The sequence below is a fragment of the Eurytemora carolleeae genome, unplaced genomic scaffold, assembly GCF_000591075.1.
Source record: "Eurytemora carolleeae unplaced genomic scaffold, Eaff_2.0 scaffold854, whole genome shotgun sequence".
NCBI classification, from domain to species: Eukaryota; Metazoa; Arthropoda; class Copepoda; order Calanoida; family Temoridae; genus Eurytemora; species Eurytemora carolleeae.
The window spans coordinates 2,715-27,730 of NW_019396778.1; the positions used below are offsets into that span (position 1 = coordinate 2,715).

General features: G+C 36.2%; 1 protein-coding gene across 1 annotated transcript; it reads left to right on the forward strand.

The window, feature by feature from the left end:
* The first annotated feature begins 200 nt into the window (after window positions 1-200).
* LOC111708601 (sodium/potassium-transporting ATPase subunit alpha) lies at window positions 201-24,202 on the forward strand. The gene is made up of 4 exons (XM_023482027.1): window positions 201-242; window positions 14,414-14,504; window positions 15,248-15,450; window positions 20,933-24,202. Exons 3-4 carry the CDS (start codon window positions 15,435-15,437, stop codon window positions 23,932-23,934), a joined length of 3,018 nt encoding a protein of 1,005 aa, XP_023337795.1. The 5' UTR covers window positions 201-242; window positions 14,414-14,504; window positions 15,248-15,434; the 3' UTR covers window positions 23,935-24,202.
* The last annotated feature ends 814 nt before the right edge of the window (window positions 24,203-25,016 follow it).

Genomic DNA, 25,016 nt, shown 5'->3' on the forward strand with positions numbered 1-25,016 from the left:
ATTCTAGAATTTGATATATTGTGATCTTTTTGGAAAGTACAAGAATATAAAAGGAAAAAGGAACTAAAAGTTTAAATTATGAAGTTCTATCTCCCCCCCTCCCTCCCCATTTTGTCAGAAAATTAAGGGGGGGGGGGGGTTAAAAATCACTCAAAACGTCTAGCTCTGCATGTTGATAATTAATATTTTCAGATATCTGTGGACGTAAGATGAAGATTTTTTACTTTTATCACCGATCTAAGGTAAGAAAATTTCTCAGGGAAATGCCTATACAGGATTTAATATCCTAATATAACAAGATTGTGTTCCAGAATAATCCGGAATTAAATTCGGAGATAAATGCTTTCCTCATCCACACCCCTTCAAAATTTTTTAAATACATTTTTTCAGGTTTTGTTTCTTAAAGTTTGAACATTCTACAAAATATTTTTTTAGCTTCCTATCGACGCGTACGTAACGAATTATCCTAGGGGTTTCTCTCTCTTAAATCTTTATTGGTTCTCCCTCCACGAAAAAGTGTTTTTTTTTTCACTTAAAATATTAGTTTTGTAGAAAAAATCTTTGTGGCGTTTCATCTGAATTCATACATTTTTTGGGCTAAACCGTGCCTTTCCACAATGTTTACCTCGTCTTACTTTGCGCTTCGTTTTCTTACTAGAGCCCGTTCTCTACATAGACAGAGGTCGTGAAGTTCACGCACAGTCTCGGGTTGCAATAATGTTCGGACTCAGCGCCATGGGGACTACAGTTTGGCCGCTAGATGTCTCTCGTATGAATTATCTATCTATCAGAAAAGAATTTTGCGTGAGACATCTAGCGGTCAACATATCGCCCCCCAAAGTACGTGAACTACACGACGACTATCTATAGATAGAACCGGCTCTGTTTAAACATTATGATGAAGGAACGGGCTCTAATCTATAGTGTATCCAGTGTACACAAATTTTACGGAATGCTTTTAATACTGGTTTTAGAACTGAAAACCTGCAAAAAGCATTTCGTAATTACTCACTGTCAACCAAAGTATACAGGTGTACGCTTTTACGCAAAAAAATCAATCTTTGACTTACCAATAACTCCTTTTAGACTGAAACTATAGTTTAAAATGAATATATATGAAAAAGTCCACAATAAAGATGGTGAAATCAAAAATCTAGGCGATGCAACACTTACCCGGTCATAACATCTGATGAATAATTTTCCATGTTGTCTGTAACTCTGTGAACTAGGATTCAAAGGCCAATAAGAGTTAAGAGTTTTCCCTTTTCTTCAAAGCATATTCACTTGTAAAATAGTTTTCTTGTTTGAAAGTTTTCTTGTCTTATCTACACCAGGTTAATCTGGATTCTCAGCTTGTCTCGGTGTCTAAAAACGTCATAAAAATTAGCAAAAAAAGGTTTGATATATTTTTGGAAAAAAATCTTTTCCTAGATCATACTTTAAATATAAAATGGTTTTATTACTGGGTAAGAAATTATTTTATAGAGAAGAAGGGCTATAAGTATTACAAACGTGCTAATTAAAGTTCTCAGTCCTCCCCCCCTCTCCCTAAAATTTTCGAAATTGAAAATCAAAAATAGTTTCAAATTTGTCTTTAAACATATATAAAGATTTTTTAAGCAGCTATTTTCAGTTCTTTATACCTGAAATGATTATTCGCATGAACTGTATTTGCACCGAAAGTAACCGTATTCGCTGAACTAGCAAATATCTAAGATCAGTAGATAAAATCTTAATATTAATGCACACACCGAATCGTTAGGTGTAAAAGTATTAACCTAATCTTATTACATATTAAGAGGGAATCAGAAATTGATGGTTTAATTATTTTAGTGATAATTTAAGTTGCACTCGATTTTTAAACTTTGACCCCACTTTTAAGAGAAAATGGGTAGGGTGTTAAGATGCCAGTAAACAATTTGTTTGTGCCTTACTAATAATTTTTAAATTTTGCATTAAATTTTTGTTTTTCTGTAAACTCACTCATCAAACTGTTGAACAGATTTATTTATTCAAGTCTGCCGTTAACATATCAAATTAATATAAACAAAAGCTGAATCCTGTAATTCAAGAATATCTGGATTATGACATCATTCTGTCTCATGCATTTAATATTTTTATTTACAAAAACTGTACAAACTAGAGAAATTTGGATTTTGAATTTAAACCCCAAATTTATGGAAAATGTGTTAACACTTGAAAGTGTGAATTTTATGACTATTTCTTGTCTGTATGATTTGTCGGCGTTTATGATTTGATATTTTTTATGTTGGTTTTTGCACAATACCCATAATTTGTTTCTTTAGCGAGGGTTTGCGCCAGTTTGTATAAATATAGAGCTCAATCACGCCAAAATTGTTGAACTTAATTTTTTTTAATTTTCTGAGAGCATTTTTTATTTCTCCGATATTTAAATTTTGTGCGGAAATTAAGTAGATTTTCTGGTTAAATATTTGATTTGTTAAGCTAATGTTGCATGAATGAACTTGTTATCTTGAAAAATCTCCACTGAGCTGGATGCCCGCCTCAGAAACCTGATTTCTCAACTATTTTACAAGCTGATTTTCCAGGGGTTTTCATTTTCCTTAATTGCCCCCCCCCCCGGCCCCCACTTCGTCAATGCTCCTACTTTCATCAAAGAAGAATTTAAAGATAGAATATTTTTGCGGGTTTTATCCAAATAAGAATTTTTTGACATTTAATGGCGAATCAAATAGAGATTTGCATCATAATTTTTCATTTAAGTTCATAAAGATATGAACTTTTTAAGCAAATTTGATTTAGAAGACGTCACATTACTTGATCTAAGAAAGATTTGGTTTTAATTCTATTCTTCCATATGAATTTTGAAACAAAAATTGAATTCAACCCTAAGATTAAAGCATGATTTTTTATTCTCGATACAAAAAATCAAAAATGATCTTGATAAAATTACTAAGAAATGTCATCACGCAACCTCCCAATTCACTTCTCCCTCTTTCCATATACCTTCTCCCTACATACCCTCCCCGAAACATACCCTCCCCTCCACATAACCTCCCCTCCCCTTCTAATACCCTCCCCTCCCCATACTGTCACCTCCACATACTCTCCCCTCCTCAAACCCTCCCCTCCACATACCCTCCCCTTCACATCCCCAAAGTGTCAATTATACTCAGTATTTTCTAATTTTCTATTCAGATATTTATGCTGAAAGATATTTGAATCAAAAGTCGCAATAAATTAGGTATTTTGCAGGTAAAATATTTAAAATTAGACCCAAAAATTTGCTTTGAGGCCCAAAATTTTTTTGGGGGTCTTCGCCCCCCAATTTCTGTTGTTGTTATACTCAGTACTCACCCTATTATACCCCCTTAGCACATACTTCAGGCAGCTGTAATTTTAACCTTTTTTTACCCCCACATATTTTACTGTATCCTGAGCTGTAGATTAAAATAGAAATAAAAATGAAAAATAGAAACAAGTCTGATTCAGAAAAATTATTTAAATTTTACGTTAACAAATGTTTTAAACGAAAGGATGATACGAACCGAACTTAAAACACTTGTAAATCGATTAAACGAGTTAAACCTAGCATGTTACATGTATATACATTATGCGTATATCTGAAATAGGTTAATGTTAGTAAATTAAATCGATTCCTGGAAAGGAAGTTGTTTCTAGCGCTGAAATGAGAGGTAAGGGTTTGACAAGAGAAGGGATGAGTAGAAGTGAAAAAGAGATTGTGTAGGGGTAGTGAGGCAGATGGTAGGAGTAGGAAAAAGGGACCAGTAAGGAGGGAAATGGAGAAGGGATTAATTGCCAGTAAGAGAAGGGATGATGGTGAAGGAGAAGAGAGCTGTAGGTACGGGGAAGGGAAGGGAAAAGCTACGGGAAGGAGTGGGAAGGGAGCTTCAGGCAAAGATGGAAAGGCCGGGTAATAGAAACGGTATGGTTGGAAAGCGAGAAAAAATGCAGGATTGGGATTGGACTGGGAGAGACGAAATGTGTAGGGTTGGGAATGGAGAAAGAAAAGGCAGGATTGGAATGAAGAAATGTGATAAGTTGGGGTGGGAGAAACGAAAGACAGGAATGGTATGGGGGAAAGGGAATGGATTGGGTTAGGATTGGAGAGTAGTGTTGGATAGATTTGGAGATAAGTGATGGGTAGGATATTGCAGAGAAGTGATGGGTAGGATATTGGAGAGAAGTGATTGGTAGGATATTGTAGAGAAGTGATGGGTAGGATATTGGAGAGAAGTGATGGGTAGGATATCGGAGAGAAGTGATGGAAAGGATGTTGGAGAGAAGTGATAGATAGGATATTGAAGAGAATTTATGGATAAGATATCGGAGAGAAGTGATGGATAGGATATCGGAGAGAAGTGATTGGTAGGATATTGGAGAGAAGTGATAGATAGGATATTGGAGAGAAGTGATGGATAGGATATTGGAGAGAAGTGATAGATAGGATATTGGAGAGAATTGATGGATAGGATATCGGAGAGAAGTGATGGAAAGGATGTTGGAGAGAAGTGATGTGTAGGATATTGGAGAGAAGTGATGGATAGGATATTGGAGAGAAGTGATGGGTAGGATATTGGAGAGAAGTGATGGATATGATGTTGGAGAGAAGTGATGGGTAGGATATTGGAGAGAAGTGATTGGTAGGATATTGGAGAGTAGCGTTGGATAGATATGGAGAGAAGTGATGGGTAGGATATTGGAGAGAAGTGATGGATAGGATATTGGAAAGAAGTGGTGGGTAGGATATTGGAGAGAAGTGATGGGTAGGATATTGGAGAGAAGTGATGGATAGGATATTGGAGAGAAGTGATGGGTAGGATATTGGAGAGAAGTGATGGGTAGGATATTGGAGAGAAGTGATGGGTACGATGTTGGAGAGAAGTGATGGGTAGAATATGGGAGAGAAGTAAAGGGTAGTATATTGGAGAGAAGTGATGGGTAGGATATTGGAGAGAAGTGATGGGTAGGATATTGGAGAGAAGTGATGGGTAGGATTGGAAAGGAAAGAATGCTCAGGTATGGCGTGTTTAGGTCATATTTCAAGACAATGACAGGTTCAGGATGTAAATGGAGAAGGGATTGTGGAGTAGGGAGAAGTTGGGTTGGGTGAAAATTGATGTGGTTGGCTGGTAAGGGAGAAATGACGAGTTCTGGAAACGGAAGTAGTAATGGGGAGGGTGGGATAGAATAAGTAACTGGGATAGAAGTGATAGGAAAGGCTGGGAAGAGAGAATTAATTGAAAGGGTTGGGTAGGGAGAAGTAATGGGAAGGGCTGGGTAGGGAAAAGTAATGGGAAGGACTGGGTAGGGAGGGTAGGGAGAAGTAATTGGAAGGGCTGAGTAGGGAGAAGTGATGGAAAGGGCTGGGAAGGGAGAAGTGACGGAAAGGGCTGGGTAGGGAGAAGAAATGGAAAGGGCTGGGTAGGGAGAAGAAATGGGAAAGGTTGATAAGGGAGAAGTATTGGGAAATGCTGGGTAGGGAGAAATAATGGGAAGGGCTGTGAAGGGAGAAGTAATGGGAAGGGCTGGGTAGGGAGAAGTAATGGGAAGGGAGAAGTAATGGGAATGGCTGGCTAGGGAAGAGTAATGGGAAGGGGCTGGTTAGGGAGGGTAAGGAGAAGTAATAGGAAGGGCTGAGTAGTCAGAGTGATAGGGAGAGCAGGGTGAGAAGATATGAGAAGGGCTGAAAGGGAGAAGTATTGGGAAGGGCTTCGTAGTGCTAAGTAATGGGAAGGGCTTGGTAGGGAGAAGTAATAGGGAGGGCTGGGTAGTGAGAAGTGATGGGAAGGGCTGGGTAGGGAGGATTGGGAGGAGTGGGAAGGGAGAAGTAACAGGGAAGGCTTGGAGGATATAATATAGGGAGAGGGGAGGTGGAGTGGTATTGGCCCAAGGCTATTGTATCTGCATATAGACAAGATTCTTAACCTATTCAACTACATTTCTCCATTGTCATTTAATTATATGTATTCATGCTTCATACAACATGGATAATTACACTTTAATCTGGGCAAAATTATTTCTTAGGTTTTACTTTCTTAACTCAAGGAACAGGTTTTTTTTGGTGAATGCCAAGGATGTAAGGCAAGGAAAGTCATTTCAGAAGTGTACACATCTTTAGTACTGCAGTGTACTGTCTCTGGGCGCTAATGTAAACACAAGACGGATGTCGAAGCCTGACATGGGATCCATCATTCACATAAAAAATCAATGAAATATTCTGGTCATAGGAAACTATTATGTGAATTATCAAAATTATCAAAATTTAATGCTTTTAACCTCCTACTGGAACTCCCAGGGGGGGGCAAGAGGACTACTGCCCCCCCCCCTATGTACGCCACTGAAACTCACAAATGCTCTAATAACCCTAGAATATTGAGAACTCTCACTTCAGAACTACAATTAAGGTTTCTTAAACAACAAGAACAAAAACTTAAAAAATGAATAGTGCAAATTTTTAAATGCTCTTATTGAATCCTGACCGGTCAAAACTTGGGCCAATTCAGGTCCCACACAAAATATTGGTCCATCAATATGGTCGTTTCAAAATGCATTTGAAACAAACAAAACAAACACTCGCAGCCTAATGAAAAATGATAAAAACTGGGTGCGCCATATTTAATTTATCAAACCGAAATAATTTTTGACTGAAGCTGAGGTCTCTTAAGTTGAGACCGCTGGGGTTAAGATCTTATCTTATCAATTTACGTACACAAAACTCTACAAATACCATTTAAATTCTTTGTGTTATCCTTCAACCCATCTCTACCCAACTAGTCACGTCATTTGTATCCTCCTGGATTAACTCTCAAATTTTACTTCAACGCACATTTCCCTAGCTTTCGTTGGGAATAACATTAAGTGCTTTTTTTTATGGTTAAAGGATGTGCTCAAAATTTATTTATTTATTATTACTCAAATAAAAACGTTTTTTTTTTTAATAAAGCAATGTTGTCTGTTAACATCAATGTTAAACCTTTTATCCAGCCCTAATTCTCCCCGCCAATGTTCCCGTTTAGTTCACAACAAGCCATACATAAATTCTTTTACCCTTCCCCCCAGGGCCCTCACTTGGCACTTGAACCCATTCATCAGATGCAGTGCTTAGGATCCATTTAATTTTGATGCGGATCCGGATCCGGATCCGGATCCGGATCCTGGATCCGCTTTTCAAAAAAATGGATCCGGATTCGGATCCGGATCCACGTGGATCCGCATTTTTTTGCGGATCCGGATCCGGATCCAGAGAGCCAAAATAATGCGGATCCAGCGGATCCGGATCCGGATCCTAAGCACTGATCAGATGTCAAACAAACTGTGCAACAGCAGAGTTTTCGTTAAAAAATTTTCATGGAACCTTTTTTAAAAATGCTTCTCTATTCTTTTGAAATCATGTTAAGATTTTTAAATTCACAATTTTATTGCTTTCAAAGGCTGAAATAAAGAGCAAGGCTTCAAACTTTACTATAATTTAATTGGACAAATTTTACAAACAAAAATATTACCCCGCCCTCCTCCCTCTTCCTTACAAGTACAAAAAAACATTAATAATTCTTGATTTATATATTTCTTTAGATATTCCATGTTTTTTATGTCAATTTTGAACTTTAATGCAAAACAATATTTGAGTATTTGTGGGACATGTGTGGAAAAATACCTAGAAAATAGACAAACTCAAAAATCATATGGCTTTTTTACTATATGGACCCAATGGTGTGGTGGGTTGGGAAGTATAGGGGGCGCGGCAGGTTAAAAATGAATTGGGAGCCGGGGGTTGCGGGGTGCCGGAGCTCTTGGGGGAGTTAGCCCCGATGGCGGTCTGGGCTTTCCAAGATGGGGGGGTTTTCAGATCCTATCTTATCTTATCTATATAAAAATTAAACTTAAATCAAGTGTTTTCCTTTGCAAGTGTGGTGTAATTATTGCAAGCGTATTATGGCAATTAATACTGAGCCTGAAAATTCAAATTATAAATATTCCTCCCCTCCCTCAGAGAAATTTATTTTCTCCCTAATCGAGTAATTTTTAATTTTGCGGAAACCATAGATTTTCCGGGGAAAATAAATGGGTTTACTGGAGGTTAATCATCAAAAAGAGATTAAATGGTTTTGAAAGTATTAATCTGAAGAAATGTGAACAATTAGTTTTATCATAAGATCTCTGGGTTCGATTTCAAATTTTAGATAATGCTTAATGAGTGATATATTTTAGAGAGTGGAGAGAATATTTTTTAATATTTTACCGCCCCCCCCCCCCTGCCGAACTATTTATTGTTAGTACCATTTGTAAGATGGAAAATATTGCTCTCAACATGTAAGGAATTCTCCGAAAAATGCTTTCTCAATTAGACAGTGGAAAAGTACATACGTTTGTATCATATTTGCTAATTTTGAAAATGTTTCAATAAATTAAATAACTTTTAATTAACTTAACAGCCCGACGGTGTTGCCTTTGCCAATCAATCTTTATTTTGTTTAGTTTTTTAGTTATTTCGTTACTGTTAATTATCTTAGCCTATGTTACCAAGTGTAACAAATGGCACGTTTTTTTTTTACTCTAATCTAGTTTATCTATCTGAGTGCCATTTATTTAAAACATCATAGATTCACTATTATAACATCTAACTTTTACATCAGATTGCATTTTTATCTCAATTTTATCCTTTTGTTAGTTTGGATTTTATAGCTTGATAAAAAGCAGATATTCAGGTTCTCATCTTTAGGCCTGAAGCTTATAAATCTTAAACTCAAGATTATGATTTATGCATTCCAGTTAAATACTAATCTTTCAATTCAGACAGGAATTCAGAAATTTATTCAGATTACAAATAATGTTTTGTACAATTTTTTCCCCGTTAGTAAACAAGACAAACACTTAGACCCTAATTTTCTAATCCTTATTTTGTTAAAACCTGATGGCGTAAATCTTTAACATGTCTAATTTTGACTAAATGATCTAGCGAAAACTATAACTATAAATATCAAAGGTCAGCAATGTAAAGGAATTAGAAAATTACTGTTACAACCCGGACTAACCAGAGTTAGAGGCATTCGGTTTGTGTATTCGAATCACATGCGTTTTGGTTTAAAAATATAATTAAACAATCTTTAGACTTACGGATTCGTTTGTTTTATACTTTTCAATCAAAAAGTACATGCCGGCAAAAAAGTATTTAAGAAAAAAGGCTAAAAAATTATGTTTACTGGGACAAATTGTGATCAAAAGTCACAGCTTTATATAATATTGACAGAACCTCCAGTCCTATTGGGGTGTTGGATCATAATAGTGATAAATAAATCATATCTCTAAATATTAAGTAGTAATCATTGTCTGTTTGTATGTCCGATCATAATTCAGGAAACCTTTGACCGAATTTCCTCAAATTTTATATGGGGAACTCGGTAGAACCCCCGGAAATGTTCAAAGTTGAGTAGGTTGACCAAAAGTTTAATTTCCAGGTGACGCTGAGATCCCAAGCTAGTTTATGATAAAGTTGACACAGATCAAAGATTGGAGTTTTAAATCAAAATTATTAATCACATGAATTTAACGATTTCTAGAATTTGTTTTATTCAAGTTCTTAGATAAAAGTTTCCTTCTTGCAACTTTCTGGATTTTAGTTTCTTTTTCCTCCCAAGCTCTTTTACTGGTCAGTCGTTTTAAGATTATATTTATTTCAACTAAAAAACTCGATTTTTTAGGTTGCTTTCCACAATTTCCATATTTTGGTTTGTTAACATCAAACTTGATATATTGTTGCAAACATGAAATTTCTGATGTTTTCGCGCTACAATTTTTAAATTTTGAATCATTCAAGATCCTCCCTTATGTGGGATTTCTGATGCTTTTTACCATAATTTCTTCAACCATACTAATTGAACTATTTTTTAATAAATATTAATATTAATAAATTTTTCTTTCAGCCAACTTTTGGTGTGAAAATGCAAATGTTGATTTGCTGATAAGTACATATTAAGCAGGAGATTATTTTAGCTCAGTTTTGCATTTTGGTGCAACGGATACTAACATCAAATAAAATAGATTTGAAATGCATTAATCTAAACTTAAACATCCTAATATTCTATTAGAATTTTTTTTTTATTTACATTGAGTGAACCTAGTTTTCAAATTTTCAAAGACTTCTGTTTGGAAATTTCTAAAAAAAAATATGGAAATTTTCTCCGCGAGAGGAAAAATAAATCCCTGCATAAATTAAAGCTGATAAAATCCAGTTCATGATTTGATCAAGCAACTTGTTGAGTGATGAGAGTCCATGGTAACTAAACTCATTTAGAATTAAATTTATTAATTTGTGGATTTTAAAAAGAATTCATCCAGATGCATTCAGAAGAAAGAAGGAAAGCAAGGATTAGAATATATTTTACCTGTAAAAAAATCAGGAAACATTTTTCCAAAATTACAAAATAAAATTATTCTTGATTATTTCCAAATCAAAAAAATGTTCTTGATAGTTTTCAAAATAACAAAACCGGAAAGCAACCCGGAAAATGTGGAATGTAATCTGCAGACTTCAGTTTCAAAATTGGAGCAAGATATAAATTTGCTGAAAATGTTAAGGTTTTAAGTGGTGTCGGATAGATTTAAGTTAGATTAGTTGACATTAGGTGGTAGATTTTAAATAAGGTAGGTTAGATTTTTGGAAGATACTAGTTAGTAAATGTTAAGTAGTAGATATATTTTAGGAAGATGCTATGTAGTAAACGTTAGGTATTAGATAGATTTTAGGAAGATACTAGGTAGTAAACGTTAGGTATTAGATATTTTTTACGAAGATACTAGGTATTAAACGTTAGGTAGTAGATAGATTTTAGGAAGATACTAGGTAGGAGATGTTATTTAGTAGAAAAATTTTAGGAAGATACTAGGTAGGAGATGTTATTTAGTAGAAAAATTTTAGGAAGATACTAGGTAGGAGATGTTATTTAGTAGATAAATTTTAGGAAGATACTAGGTAGTAGATAAAATTTAGGTAGATTTTTGACGTTAGATAAGTAGACTTTAGATAATATAGTGTAGATTTAGGGTAGTAGATGTCTATACAGTGCTGGTATGGTGAAAAAATACCCTGCCGTGTTTAAAAAAAAACAAGCTAATGAGGGCTTAAGAGTTGTCTTATTAAAATGTTTTTTTAAATCGAAAAAATACATGTAGGGGGATTTTTATTGTGGATCATAAACAAAAAATGGTAATTGTTATTCCTTCAAAAATTCTGATAAATAAAATTTCACAGCAACTCTTGTTTTGACTTGTTCAATTGAATAGTATTTTGAAGGAATTGATATGCATCAACGAGATAAATACAGGGTTAAGTTCAGAGATATAAATAAAAAATTATCTTAATAATCGTTAATTTACCCCTGAATAAAAATGAACAAAAAATACCAAATGATGTATAATTTTCGCGTTAACTTTAACTCCAGGCCCCCCCCCAAAAAAATTGTCAAGAAATTTCTGATTTTGTTTTTGTTGTGAGTGTTTGATAATTTGAGGAATGGGGGGAAGGGGGTGGGGGTAGCGAGAAAGTAAGGTGTGAGGAGGGGAGAATCTTAACTTAATGTGTTAGTATTTTAAGATGTTTATATATGTATTGGATGTAAGGTAGAGCTTATGTGCGCTAGGAATGTGTTTGTGTGTACGGGTATTTATGTCCCTATATAGGCAACCCATCATTCTCTACACCGACGTTCTAATACTGGGGGAGGAGTTTTCTGCAACGAGTACAGGTTGTCAAGAAAAAAAGAATTGACTTCATTTGTCTAGATGATCATTTCGAAATACTGAAAAATCACATGTTTTAAAATTATTGTGTGAAGTTCTTTTTTAGGTCTCAATTCTTGAAATAATAAGTTTATTGATATTTTTGGGATTTCGGCTTAGATCGGGCCTGCGAAATTTTGTAGGTCTGAGCATTGTTAATGCTGTTAAATGTTTAAGGGATTTTTTACCAATCGATATTGCTGAAAATATTCCCGTTAAGTTCAGGGTTTAGAACGTGTAAAAAATATTGCAAGGTTTCTAAAAAATATTTACAAAAAGTGATAAAGGTGTGTTCATGTTTCCAGTTCTATAATCGTTCTATAACGTTTTACTTAAAAACAAAAAGCAAGAAGAAACCCGTGTGCCCTACCGGTTTATTAAAAAGATTTCAAGTTCTTTGAAATATTACGACCAGCTTTAAACCCCCCTGATAACTCTGAATACTTCCCTCCTCTCAACAAACCCAGCTTAACCTAACAATCTATTCTTAAGATCTTTTCCATGTTAAGATCCGCTAAACATTTAATTCTTTTCAATCAGTAAGGAAAGTGTCTGACTATTGTTATAAAACTGTTCAGTGTTTCTCAAAATTTCCTACTGTTCTTTCAATAAATACTCTAAACTTAGAGTTTCTTGTTGTCCTTTTCTTTTGTGGTCAAAGAATACACAGCCGAAAGTAATCAGCAGGGCCTGTCAGCGTTTTGAAGTTTAAAGATTTTATTTTAGTTTTCTGCTTACAATGATATTGCAGTTATTAGAATGTGAGATTGATCAAAGAATTATAAAAGTTCGATTGATAAAATCCTAAGCTTATTTTATCGTTATTTTCAGCGAGCAAGTAAAGGAAGAGAAATGAGGAAGCATGTACAGGGAGAGGAACTAGGGAGTAAATATTGTGTAAGGAAAGGAACCATGGAGCAAGTATAGGGAGAGGAGCCAGAGTACAGGGAGAGAAATCAGAGAGCAAGTATAGGGAGAGGAATCAGGGAGAAAGTAAAGGCAGAGAAACTAGGAAGCAAGTATACACATAGAGGATCCTAGAAGCTAGTATATGGAGAAGAATCAGAGAATAAGAACATGGAGAGGAACCAGGGAGAAAGTACAGAGAGAGGAACCAGGGAGCAAATACAAGGAGTGGAACCAGGAAGCAAGTAGAGAGAGGAACCAGGGAGAAAGTATAGAGAGAGGAACCAGGGAGCAAATACAGGGAGTGAAACCAGGGAGCAAGTATAGAGAGAGGAATCAGTAAGAAACTATAGAGAGGGGAACCAGGGAGCAAATACAGGGAGTGGAACCAGGGAGCAAGTATAGAGAGAGGAACCTGGGAGTAAGTACAGAGAGAGGAACCAGGGAGCAAGTATAGGAAGAGAAACCAGGGAGCAATTACAGGGAGATGAATAAGGGAGAAAGTACATGGAGAGGAACCAGGGACCAAGTACGGGGAAAGGTATAAGGGAGCAAGGAAAGGGGAGGACCCAGAGAGAGGTATATGCGAGCAAATACAGAAAGAGGAATCATGGAGAGAAATAATGGAGCAAGTATAGGAAAAGGAATCGAGGAGCAAGTACTGAGAGAATTAATTTTAAACGTCGTTTAATTGTAAATTTTCTTTTAATATGTAGCTGTAATGTTTGTTAAATATATGTCTCATCATAATCATCCCAACCCCCGCCTTTCACCATGCCACCCGAAACTTTCCCATGTTTGTTGTCCACAGATGAAACAAGGGTTTATACGGATTTAAATTCGGCTCCTTTCTCTAATTTTTCTTTTAACATAAACCGATAAACCGGTTAATTTCTAAAGCTTTCCTCCTATACCAGATAATCTTTGTTTTAATTCATCTCTAAAAATTAATCTTTTCACGGGAAATTAATTTTTATCCACTTTTATTAGTTAATCAACTACTCAATGCATTCTTCTTTTGGACTGAAGTACTGTTAAGATCACAACAGCCCAGTATGATATCTGTTGAAACCAGCGGGAATCCATATTAAGAAACTTTATACCCATAAAAATGAGGCACTGCAAACCGACCTAGAAGAAAAAAGCTCTAGAGTTTTTGACCAAAATATTAAATATCTTTTATATGAATGAATAAAAATTTACGATAGAAACATTTTCCTCTTTATCTATGGTTCTTGTACATTCTTGACCTATCTGGGAAACAGGGGTATTTGTTATCCGGAATTTTTTTCAAAATGTTAAAAAAGTTTTGATGACCATGTGGAAAATTAAAGAATTGTTCGTTAAAAGTATCATAATGTAATATCCCCGCCCCCCCCCCCCCCTGCAAAAATCGATCTTTAAAAACTAGTATTTAATTAGTTAGAAATTATAAATTAAAACCCTAATGAAACGACCGGGGGGAGGTCTTCTTACCTTTTCGGTTTTCTTAATCTAAAATTTGATTAAATTTGAAAACCGCTAAATCGCGTCGCACATAAAATCATCTCGTCAGGTCAGAAAACTTCGAGGTTCCGTTTCCTCTTCTTCTGTTTACCCAGCATCGTACTCTGACTTGTTAAATGCACTTTGATTTATGTCGAGTATTTACCAGTTAAAGGAAGCATGGGGGGTGGCTCACTCTTCTTCCTCCACATCTATATATATTTTAGTTTGACATATTCAGGTTTAGTTGCGAGGAAAAGTTCCTTGAGTTTAGAGATCTAGCTTATAGAGTATCTTCGTCCTCTGCAACTCCTGCATCCTCTGTCAGTAAGGTGATCATTCAAAAATGGATATTTCTGCATGTTATATTTTTGGGGAATAAATAGTTGGGATGGTTTGATTTTTTTGCAAGGTTTGATTTTTTGCAAAAAGAAGTTTAAGTCATAACTTTCCCCCTAAAAGTACCTGAATTTCTTGGAAATGGATTGTATTGATCTCAATTTTCATATTTATGAAGAAAAATTTAAACACTTTCTATCCTTGCCAAATTGAAGTTTTTTGTAACTTTGAAGAAAACTCAATTAAAAAGCGTAAAAGTATAATGGTTCATTTTTTCTGAACACGATTTTTGCCAAGGAGGGGTGGGGGGGGGGGGTGGATATAACACATTGTATTTTACTTCTAGTAAACAAGTAAAAAAAATCAAAAGTCTATTTACTTTTCCATTTATATATTGCTATCTATGGAGTGGGACAATTTCTATAAATTCACATACACTATTTGTTTCTAACAAAGGAAGTTGTGTTGGGAAAGGAAAATTCAAGCAAGAAGAAAACATGCACCCCGCGTAATAGTGTAATTTAAACAATATTACTCCAGGAGTTTAAATCAAAACCTTAGTTTAACCGAATAAATTGCTTTGGCACAAGTGTTCCTTGCCGATGTAAAATTTTATTTTATTAAGTTTAAAACTGTTATTGTGGAACTTCAGGGGAACCTTAAGCCATATACACACATATGTTTTAAAACCGGTTTCTACTCGAATATCGGAGTTGTAAAAGTACTTTTCTCGTAGAACCTGTCAGCCTTGGCTCCTGTTGCTGTGCTGAACCTACCCGGTCCTCACCAAGCGCACTTACTCTACCCCCTCCCCCCAGCCTACTCCGGCCCTCGCTTTCCAGCATCCCATGCCGGTATAGGGGTCCGCTTCTATATTCTACTCTCTCAAGTACCTACACAGTCTCACTCGCTTCACAGCCATCATGGGGCGCGGGGCAGGTTAGTTCGTCTTCTTAATATTTTTTTTCTCATATTTTTCTGCTTTCACATCAAAATTTTTGGTTTTTATCTTTCGTATCAGTGCTTGTCAATCATATGTCCTACTTTGTTTGAATGTCAGTTACTTTTTCTATTTTATTTCCGTTTAAATAAGTAAGCGTCTATATTGCTGATACAGGCTGGTATACAATACTACATACTCTCAATTTCATGTTTGTGGTTTAAACCTAGTCATAAACTTTTCTATTTTCATTTAACGAGTGCTGACAAGCATTCTCTTTAGTCATTTTCACAGGAACACCAGTTTTATTTAAAATTTAAAAAAAATCAAATTACTTTTTAATTTTTTCTCCTCCTAGTGATATACAAGGCAGTGCTGTTTAAGTTTGTAACGATTTTACGACCTGTAAAGTATGAAGAAAACACGGTGTGTTGCTAAGATCTATTCTGGGCTAAGCTTACCTCACTTTTCTTGCTGTCACAGCAAATTTTAAAATGTTTTAAATCCCATATATTCCTGCTCAATACACTCTTTCCCCATCTCATTTATTTTTTACCTGATAACTGTCACTTCTACTCATTTTTACTTTTTTTTCCTTGCCAATTTGTCACTTTCCTTTTAATGCTTTTCATTTATCTCCTTCCACATCTCATATTTTTTTTCTCCCATCTATTTTCCTGTTCATAGATATTGTCATTTTCTTTCTTGTTTGCTGTTTCATGTCTACTTGCCTGCTATTTACTTTCTTGCAATTACATTATCACTTAACTGTCATTTCTCTTCTTTCTTACTCACTTGCAATTACTCTATCACTTCCTTGTAATTTCCTTTTTTTCCTTACTATTTTCATGTCATTTCCTCTTTCCTTGCGTGCCATTTCCTGTCTGCTTTCCTGCCATTACCTTATCACTTGCTTGTCGTTTTCTTGCTTTCTTTCTTGCCATTTCCTTTCTGCTTGCCTACTATTTCCTTTCTGCTTGCTTATTATTTTCTTTCTACTTTCCTACTATTTCCTTTCTGCTTGCCTGCTAATTCCTTCCTGCTTGCCTGCCATTTTCTCTCTACTTGTCTACCTTTTTTTCTTCTTGTCAACCATTCTGACACTCTACTTCCATTTTAAGTTCCATGTTTAAAGAATTCATAATTTTTCACTTCTAAGTGACTTGTAGATAATTTTCATTTCATGTAAATATTCATTCTGTTCCTGCTTCATTTCCTTCTTCCCTTACACTTGTGCAGAAATCCTTTTGCTTGTTATCGAAGGTTTCTGCATTCAGCACCTAAAAGACTAGACAGGTTTCTCATTGCCCTCGGACCTGCAGTATGGTTGGGAAGTAGGTGCATAGATAAACATTGTTTCCATTTGAATGTTACCCTTTGCTGTATTCCCTACTACCTAGAAAAAAGACTGATGATTTCCTAGCCCAAGCTTAATTAGTCAGGGCTAAACATTAATTGCATATTGCTGTAAATAAATCGAAATATTGGGGTTTCACGGAAACATTTTTGAGAAAAAAAGAAATCAAGGTCTTAAAGTACGCAACTTTCTTTTGTTTTGAAAAATAGACATCCCTGTGATAGCTGAAGATATCTGGATATATCTAGTTAAAGGCCGGCTTGTCACTATGCTGCGTTTATATTATACCAAGCGCACGCAGGTCTAACAAACAATGAACATATTATGCTAAAGCACTTAAAGAATAATTTTCTTTGTATTATTTTAAGGAAAAACAAGGGAGGGAGCTATTGTAAGAAAGTATTAGGTTCATTTATAATCTTTAGCTATCTACAAGGGNGGGGGGGGGGGGTAAATCCTTAGCGAGAGAAAGGGAGGAGATGTCTTCGAGAAGACGCACCCCCTATTCCTAACGACGCAGTAACGCACCCCTCCTGACAATTTCTAGCATATACATTATACATACATACATTATTCACCTCTCATATATACACAAATATATTCACATTGTCTACGACATCGACAATTTTTACTTGTTGCTTCAATTTTAACTTTTATCTTCTTAACAGAGTGTTTTATTTTAAATCATCTTAAAAAACTCACTCATGTCTTGGACTATTACTCCTACTACGGTTTCGTTTTCAATAATAATTTATTACTGGTACTCTCCCTGGCTTTACATAACAGTTGTTTACCTAAACTTTACATCTCTATTTATTTTTCTTTCCTTAAAACTTAGAAGTTCAGTTCATCAATGTACTGCAAATAAATATAATTAGTTATTTCTTTGGAAACATTGACAGGGACGAGAAAAGTTTTTTTAATCTTCTTAATATCTGAAAAGTATATTTTTCCCCTGCGATTAAAACACATTTTTCTTTAAAATCTTAGCGTGTCAAATATTATTAAAAGATAAAAACCAGTATTTGGATTTTGGTTATCAGAACTTGGGTTCACAGTGTACACCACACCCAAAGAAATATTTCTCACGAGAAACTAGAGAGGGGGGGGGGGATGAAAACATGTGGCATCTTCATATTTTAAGATAAATAAATAAATTTTATCAACATTACTAAACTAAATATTTACATATGGTGCACATTTTTAAATTAACAGCAATGGGAGGGGGTACGATGATATCGTTACAATGGGTTGTATTGATTCTTCATGGAAGATATTTTGATACGTATATGCTTCTTAGCTCTGGCCTTTTTTAGTATTTTTAAAAATATATTTTTTATCTAACCAACATTGTTTTATTTTTATACTTTAGAATAAATATCCATGAATAGATGGGTTGGCATAGCGCAGGGAGGGGATTCTGCACAGTACGGCGAAAGGAAGCATTTTGGGAATTTTCCATGTATAAACGTTGACATCATTTTACGTCATTCCTTTCTCCGCGTTGCATCTCAGAACCCTTTAAACCTTCCCGCCCCGGTTCAAAAAAATTCGGAAGAAAGTTATGAAAAGTAATGAATATGAAAAATAAAAAAATATGATTAGTTTACTACCTAATTTGCACAGAGCAAAACAAATATTTTTATGTTGACTTAAACTGACATTATAAACACTCAAAGCAAACAGTTCTTATTTAATTATAAAACTCGACAAAAGTTGAAATAAGTTTATACCTGGACCCTGGTAACCGTTTATTTTTTTCTGAATACATTTTCCTTGCTTTTCAAACTGATATATTCTTATGAAGATGTCAGTTTAAGATTTTTCTTTGAAAGACTAACTTTCTGCTAAAGGGCAAAATGTTGGGAATGTTTCTGGCCTGAAAACAGATTTAAATTCACCGAGTCTAGATTAGTCCGAAATATCTCTAAATTCAAACTGAATATATTCGCCTGAACTGAATCCTATGCCAGGTTGCCAGGCCCTAGAGTTTAGTAAAGTACACGCATCGGAGGGCAATTATATCTGATATATATAGGGAGGGGCTCAAATAATTGCAATTGCCGGAAAGAGGTGGGTATATTTTGTATAGAAACTTTTTAATATTTTAAAATATTTTTTTTTATAATTGCGCCAAGTTTTTCAGTAGCTGAATCTATCTGAATTATTTGCCATTTCTTGAAGCACCTAGAGTTTTTTTCTAAAGGAAAAGAATTTTCATACTGCTTGTGAAGCCACTTTTTTATTTAAAGTCTCATCTTTTTAGTTTGAATATTTTCAATTATTGTGATGTTTTGCACACATGATCTGCCAACCCTAACCTGTGTGCACTGCTTGTTGTTTACCTAGATCTGACAAAACAACCTTTATTTCAGTTTCACAGATTAACTTGTTTTTCTCCCTCGGCCTTAACTATTCAACACTAAAACTCAAATAAAATTTCTACTTCTGCCTAGAATTATTTTGTAATCTTCAGGTTTTGAATTTCTTGCCTTGCCTTTTAGAGGAATTAGCTTGTTTATTTAATATTTATGGCATAATTTTAAATACTCGTGTCTTCAAGCTTTTATGTTAAATGCAAAAATGCAAGTTTTTCTTAATTGTAGATTAGGTATAATGTTTGACTTAATTTCACAAAAATAGGGATTCAGTTTAAACTGTATTTTTGATTGTTATTTTACCAAAAAATTGTCTGATTGTTTATCTTTTTGCCAAATAATGTTTCTTAGTTTGTGAGCGAAGGTTAGATTGTAATATATTGCAAATTCCATATCCCAGGAACTTGTGAACAATGCAAATTTTATTGCAGAGTAATATTGTTTAAAATCTGTGTTTATGATTGCGGATTGTTATATAGTTTATGGGAACAGGGTTGGGAGGGTGCATGGGTTGAGAGTTGGAGGAGTCTGGGGGGAAGGGTGAAGCGGGAGCGGGGAATGCCAAGGATGATGATACAACAGGTTTTCTTGGTGGTGAATAGGGTTAAGGGGGGCCAAGGTATATGCACTTGAAGGGGGGGGGGGAGATCTGTAGATGTATAAATTATCAACTATATTCAACTGGTTCCGTTGTAAACTGAAAACAGGAAACGATATAATGACAATAGAAACATGAAACTACAAGCAGGATGAAGGATAGATAGATAGATGTATAGAATATAGTTTTGTATTCTACATGTTGATACCGGTCCACAGGTTTTCATTGATCCTATCGGAACCTGTTTCCCTTTAAATTCAGTATTGGTTATATTTCACATAAAATCGAGAATTTCTTGTGTAACCATTTTGTTTACAATTTTTGAACCCCGGATAAGTTTGTATTTAGACAATTTCAACCCTGGTTTAACTAGCCTTGAGTGGATTGCAACCTGGTCTAGTTATTGCAGAATTTCACCTGATTGACCAGAAACGGGTTGGATACAGGCTCCATACATAAAATCTCCGGGTAGGCCCTGAACTACTGAGATAGTTAAGAATGGGCTCAGCTCCTGAACCTGGATGATAATCCTTTTATTGAGTTTTAATGTATTGAATCATGGTTTAGGAAAGGGTAGATCTGTTTTACTCCGGGATATCTAGTTGCATGGTTCAGATACACAGTTCATTAATTCTTTAATCGGAGAATGAATCGGATACAATTAGCTCGAGTTCTGCGAACTAGATTATTACTTATTACATTGCTTTATTCGCATTTTGTAAACCGACTTCAATTGTATTCAACTTGAAATAGAGAAAAAAACAGATTTAAACTTGTGAAGACACACAAAATCCCATATGTATAAAACCCCACCCTGACATTTCAGCATATGGGTTTTTATCATATCATTCATCTTAATCCAAATTTAGTATGTTTGTATAGTGTGGGGAGAGAGGGGGGGGGGAGTTTTATTAACTTTGTATAATGCACTTTGCTTTATACTAGTATTAACCTCATTTACTATCTAAGTTTGGGTATAGAAAGATAATGATTTTACCAGCTTGTATCAGCCAATATTTATTCTTTAAGATAACGCTCAGTGCAAATATTAATTTTCAAAAATATGTTTGCATTTGAACGGATTGTCAATCTGGCTTATAATATCATCTTGTGGGTCGTCTATGTTAATATATTTGTTTTTGTTTCAGCTCCTAAGAAGAAGGAAAGAAATTTGAACGACCTAAAGCAGGAGCTTGAGATCGATGTTCACAAGATCTCCCAAGATGAAATCCTTAAAAGATTTGGAACCAGCCTTGAAAACGGTCTCACCCTTGACCAGGTTAAGAAGAAGCAAGAAGAATATGGTCTAAATCAGCTGACCCCTCCTCCCACTACCCCAGAATGGATCAAGTTCTGCAAGAACTTATTCTCTGGGTTCGCTATGCTGCTCTGGTTGGGAGCTATTCTCTGTTTTGTTGCCTACACTATTCAGGCGACAAACTTCGAGGAGCCTCCAGATGATAACCTGTACCTTGGTGTTGTACTTACTGCTGTTGTAACTGTGACCGGCGTGTTCTCCTACTACCAGGAGTCCAAATCTGCTAAAATTATGGAATCCTTCAAGAACTTGGTTCCCCAGTACGCTCTTGTCCGCAGGGGTGGGGAGAAACTTAACATTGAAGCCAAAGACCTCACCATCGGAGATATTGTTGAAGTCAAATTTGGTGACAGACTTCCGGCAGATGTAAGAGTTTTAGAGGCCAGAGGTTTCAAAGTCGACAATTCCTCCCTGACTGGAGAATCTGAACCCTGCTCCAGGTCCCCTGAATTCACTCATGAGAATCCTCTTGAAACTAAGAACTTAGCTTTCTTCTCCACCAACGCTGTTGAAGGAACCTGTGTCGGAGTTGTCGTCCACATTGGAGACAACACTGTTATGGGACGTATTGCTGGACTTGCCTCAGGATTGGATACTGGAGAGACCCCCATTGCCAAAGAGATTGGACATTTCATTCACTTGATCACCGGAGTCGCTGTTTTCCTTGGAGTTACTTTCTTCATCATTGCCTTCATCCTTGGATACCATTGGTTGGATGCTGTCATCTTCCTTATTGGTATCATTGTAGCTAATGTACCTGAAGGTCTTCTTGCCACTGTTACTGTGTGCCTTACCCTCACTGCCAAGAGAATGGCCTCCAAGAACTGTCTGGTTAAGAATCTCGAGGCTGTCGAGACCCTAGGATCTACATCCACCATCTGCTCCGACAAGACCGGAACCCTGACCCAGAACAGAATGACCGTTGCTCACATGTGGTTTGACAACAAGATCCACGAAGCTGATACCTCGGAGGATCAGTCCGGAAACGCCTTTAACAAGAACGCCCCCGGATGGAAAACTCTTGAGAGAGTTGGTGCTCTTTGCAACAGGGCTGAGTTCAAGTCTGGACAAGATAATGTTCCAATCTTGAAGAGAGAAGTCAACGGTGATGCCTCTGAAGCTGCCATTCTCAAGTGTACCGAACTATCCAAGGGAAATATTATCCAGTACCGTAATGCTAACAAGAAGGTTTGTGAGATTCCTTTCAACTCTTCCAACAAGTTCCAGGTTTCTATTCACGAACAGGAAGACAAGAATGACCAGAGATATCTCCTGGTCATGAAGGGAGCACCTGAGAGAATCCTTGAGAGATGCAGCACCATCATCATTGACGGAACCGAGAGGGAACTGAACCAAGAATGGCAAGATTCTTTCAACAATGCCTACATGGAGCTTGGAGGACTTGGAGAGCGAGTTCTTGGATTCTGTGACATGCTTCTCCCCGCTGACAAGTACCCTCGTGGATATCCCTTTGATGCTGATGAAGAAAACTTTCCCTTAGAAGGACTTAGGTTCGTTGGACTCATGTCTATGATTGACCCTCCCAGAGCTGCTGTACCTGATGCTGTCGCTAAGTGCAGATCTGCCGGTATCAAGGTTATCATGGTTACTGGTGACCACCCCATCACTGCCAAGGCCATTGCCAAGTCTGTTGGTATCATTTCTGACGGACAGGAGACTGTTGATGATATTGCCGAACGTCTGAACATCGATGTGAGCAAGGTTAACCCAAGAGATGCCAAAGCTGCTGTTGTCCACGGTGGAGAACTGAAGGACATGTCTGAGAAGGCCCTTGATGATCTCCTCATGTACCACACTGAAATTGTATTTGCTAGAACCTCTCCTCAACAGAAATTGATCATTGTTGAAGGTTGCCAGAGAATGGGAGCTATTGTTGCTGTCACTGGTGACGGTGTCAATGACTCTCCTGCCCTGAAGAAGGCTGATATTGGAGTTGCTATGGGAATTGCTGGATCTGATGTGTCCAAGCAGGCTGCTGACATGATCTTGCTCGACGACAACTTTGCCTCCATTGTTACCGGAGTTGAAGAGGGCCGTCTTATCTTCGACAACTTGAAGAAGTCCATCGCTTACACCTTGACCTCCAACATCCCCGAGATCTCACCCTTTCTCCTCTTCATCTTGGCTGATGTTCCACTACCCCTTGGAACCGTCACAATCCTGTGTATTGATCTGGGAACTGACATGGTCCCCGCTATCTCCATGGCTTACGAACAGGCTGAGTCTGACATCATGAAGCGTCAGCCCAGAAACCCCTTCACAGACAAACTTGTGAACGAACGCCTGATCTCCATGGCCTACGGTCAGATTGGTATGATCCAGGCTTCCGCTGGATTTTTTGTCTACTTTGTCATCCTTTGCGAGAACGGTTTCTGGCCCAGCCATCTTCTGGGACTCAGAAGAGCATGGGACTCCGTTGCAGTCAACGATTTGGAGGATTCCTATGGTCAGGAGTGGACCTACAAGGATAGAAAGGTCCTTGAGTACACTTGCCATACTGCCTTCTTCGTGTCCATCGTCATTGTACAGTGGGCTGATCTCATCATCTGTAAGACCAGGAAGAACTCTGTGTTCCAACAGGGAATGAAGAACTGGTTCATGAACTTTGGTCTTGTCTTCGAAACCCTCTTGGCCGCTTTCTTGTCCTACACCCCTGGCATGGACAAGGGATTGAGAATGTACCCTCTGAAGTTCAACTGGTGGCTCCCAGCTCTCCCCTTCTCCCTCATCATCTTCATTTACGATGAGAGCAGAAAGTTCCTTCTGAGACGTAACCCCGGAGGATGGATCGAGCAAGAAACTTATTATTAAAGACAACTGGTTATCCGGAGGTTCTAATCTCTGACCTTGCATATCGAAAGAACTTTTACGTTCTGTAGTTTATTGTAGTAGACACAAGTACAAAGTTTGTGCTGTTTCTTTAATATTATTTAAAATAAAATAATAATCTGGAGGGTCAGTTGATATTTAAGGAGTTATTGTTAAACCTGTACAGTTCCATACAATATGTTCTAAATGATCATTTATTTGATTCAAGAGTTATTTTTTCATAGATATGAATAAAGTATGGATTTTTAAACTTGTATTTTTTTTTGTTAATTAGCAGAAATTAGACGGATCAGCATTCGGTAATTAGTATTAATTAATTTTAAATGCTTTATTCCTGCACGCTCAGAATTATGCTTGTATGTGTAACATGAGAAAATGATTAGATATGTATACTTTGTGAATAGATTTGACACGTTTTTTATAACATTTATATATTGATTTCTGATCAAAATCCATTTCCATCTTTGGAAAAACAAATTTTTCATTTAAAAATTCTGATATTTTCATATTTTGGAAAAAAAAATTTTATTTGAACAAATGCAATAGTTTGATATTTTTATTAACTAAAATAAATTATGATTTTAAAAAGACTCCTTGTTGTTTAAATTCAGAAATCATTTCCTGGTTTTCTTTTAAACTAGAATGATTCTGCCTCTTATTCACGAAATGATCTCGTCATTTTGCTTCCAATTATGTTGAGTTTACTTTTAAAAATGTATCCGATGTTTGAAGAAATTTTGACGAGATTAAAATTATGTACAGTGTTCTACGAGATTTTTAATACAGAGAAATATCATTGCTCCGGAAAATAATGCTCTTTTTTTTACCAAAATGAGAAAAATGGAATGCCGAGAATAGAGGACCCTGCAGTTTCTGACGGATATACACCTATGTTCAATCTCTATCCCAGTGAACTGAGTTTTTGCCACAAACTGTGAATAATTCTTTTTTCTTTGAAACCCAGAAAAGCTTTCTTGTTTTTATATCATTAAATCCATGTTTGAAAATTTACAGGTTTACACTATCAAGATTAAGAGGGTAAGAAAACTTGAGTTTGTGACAAA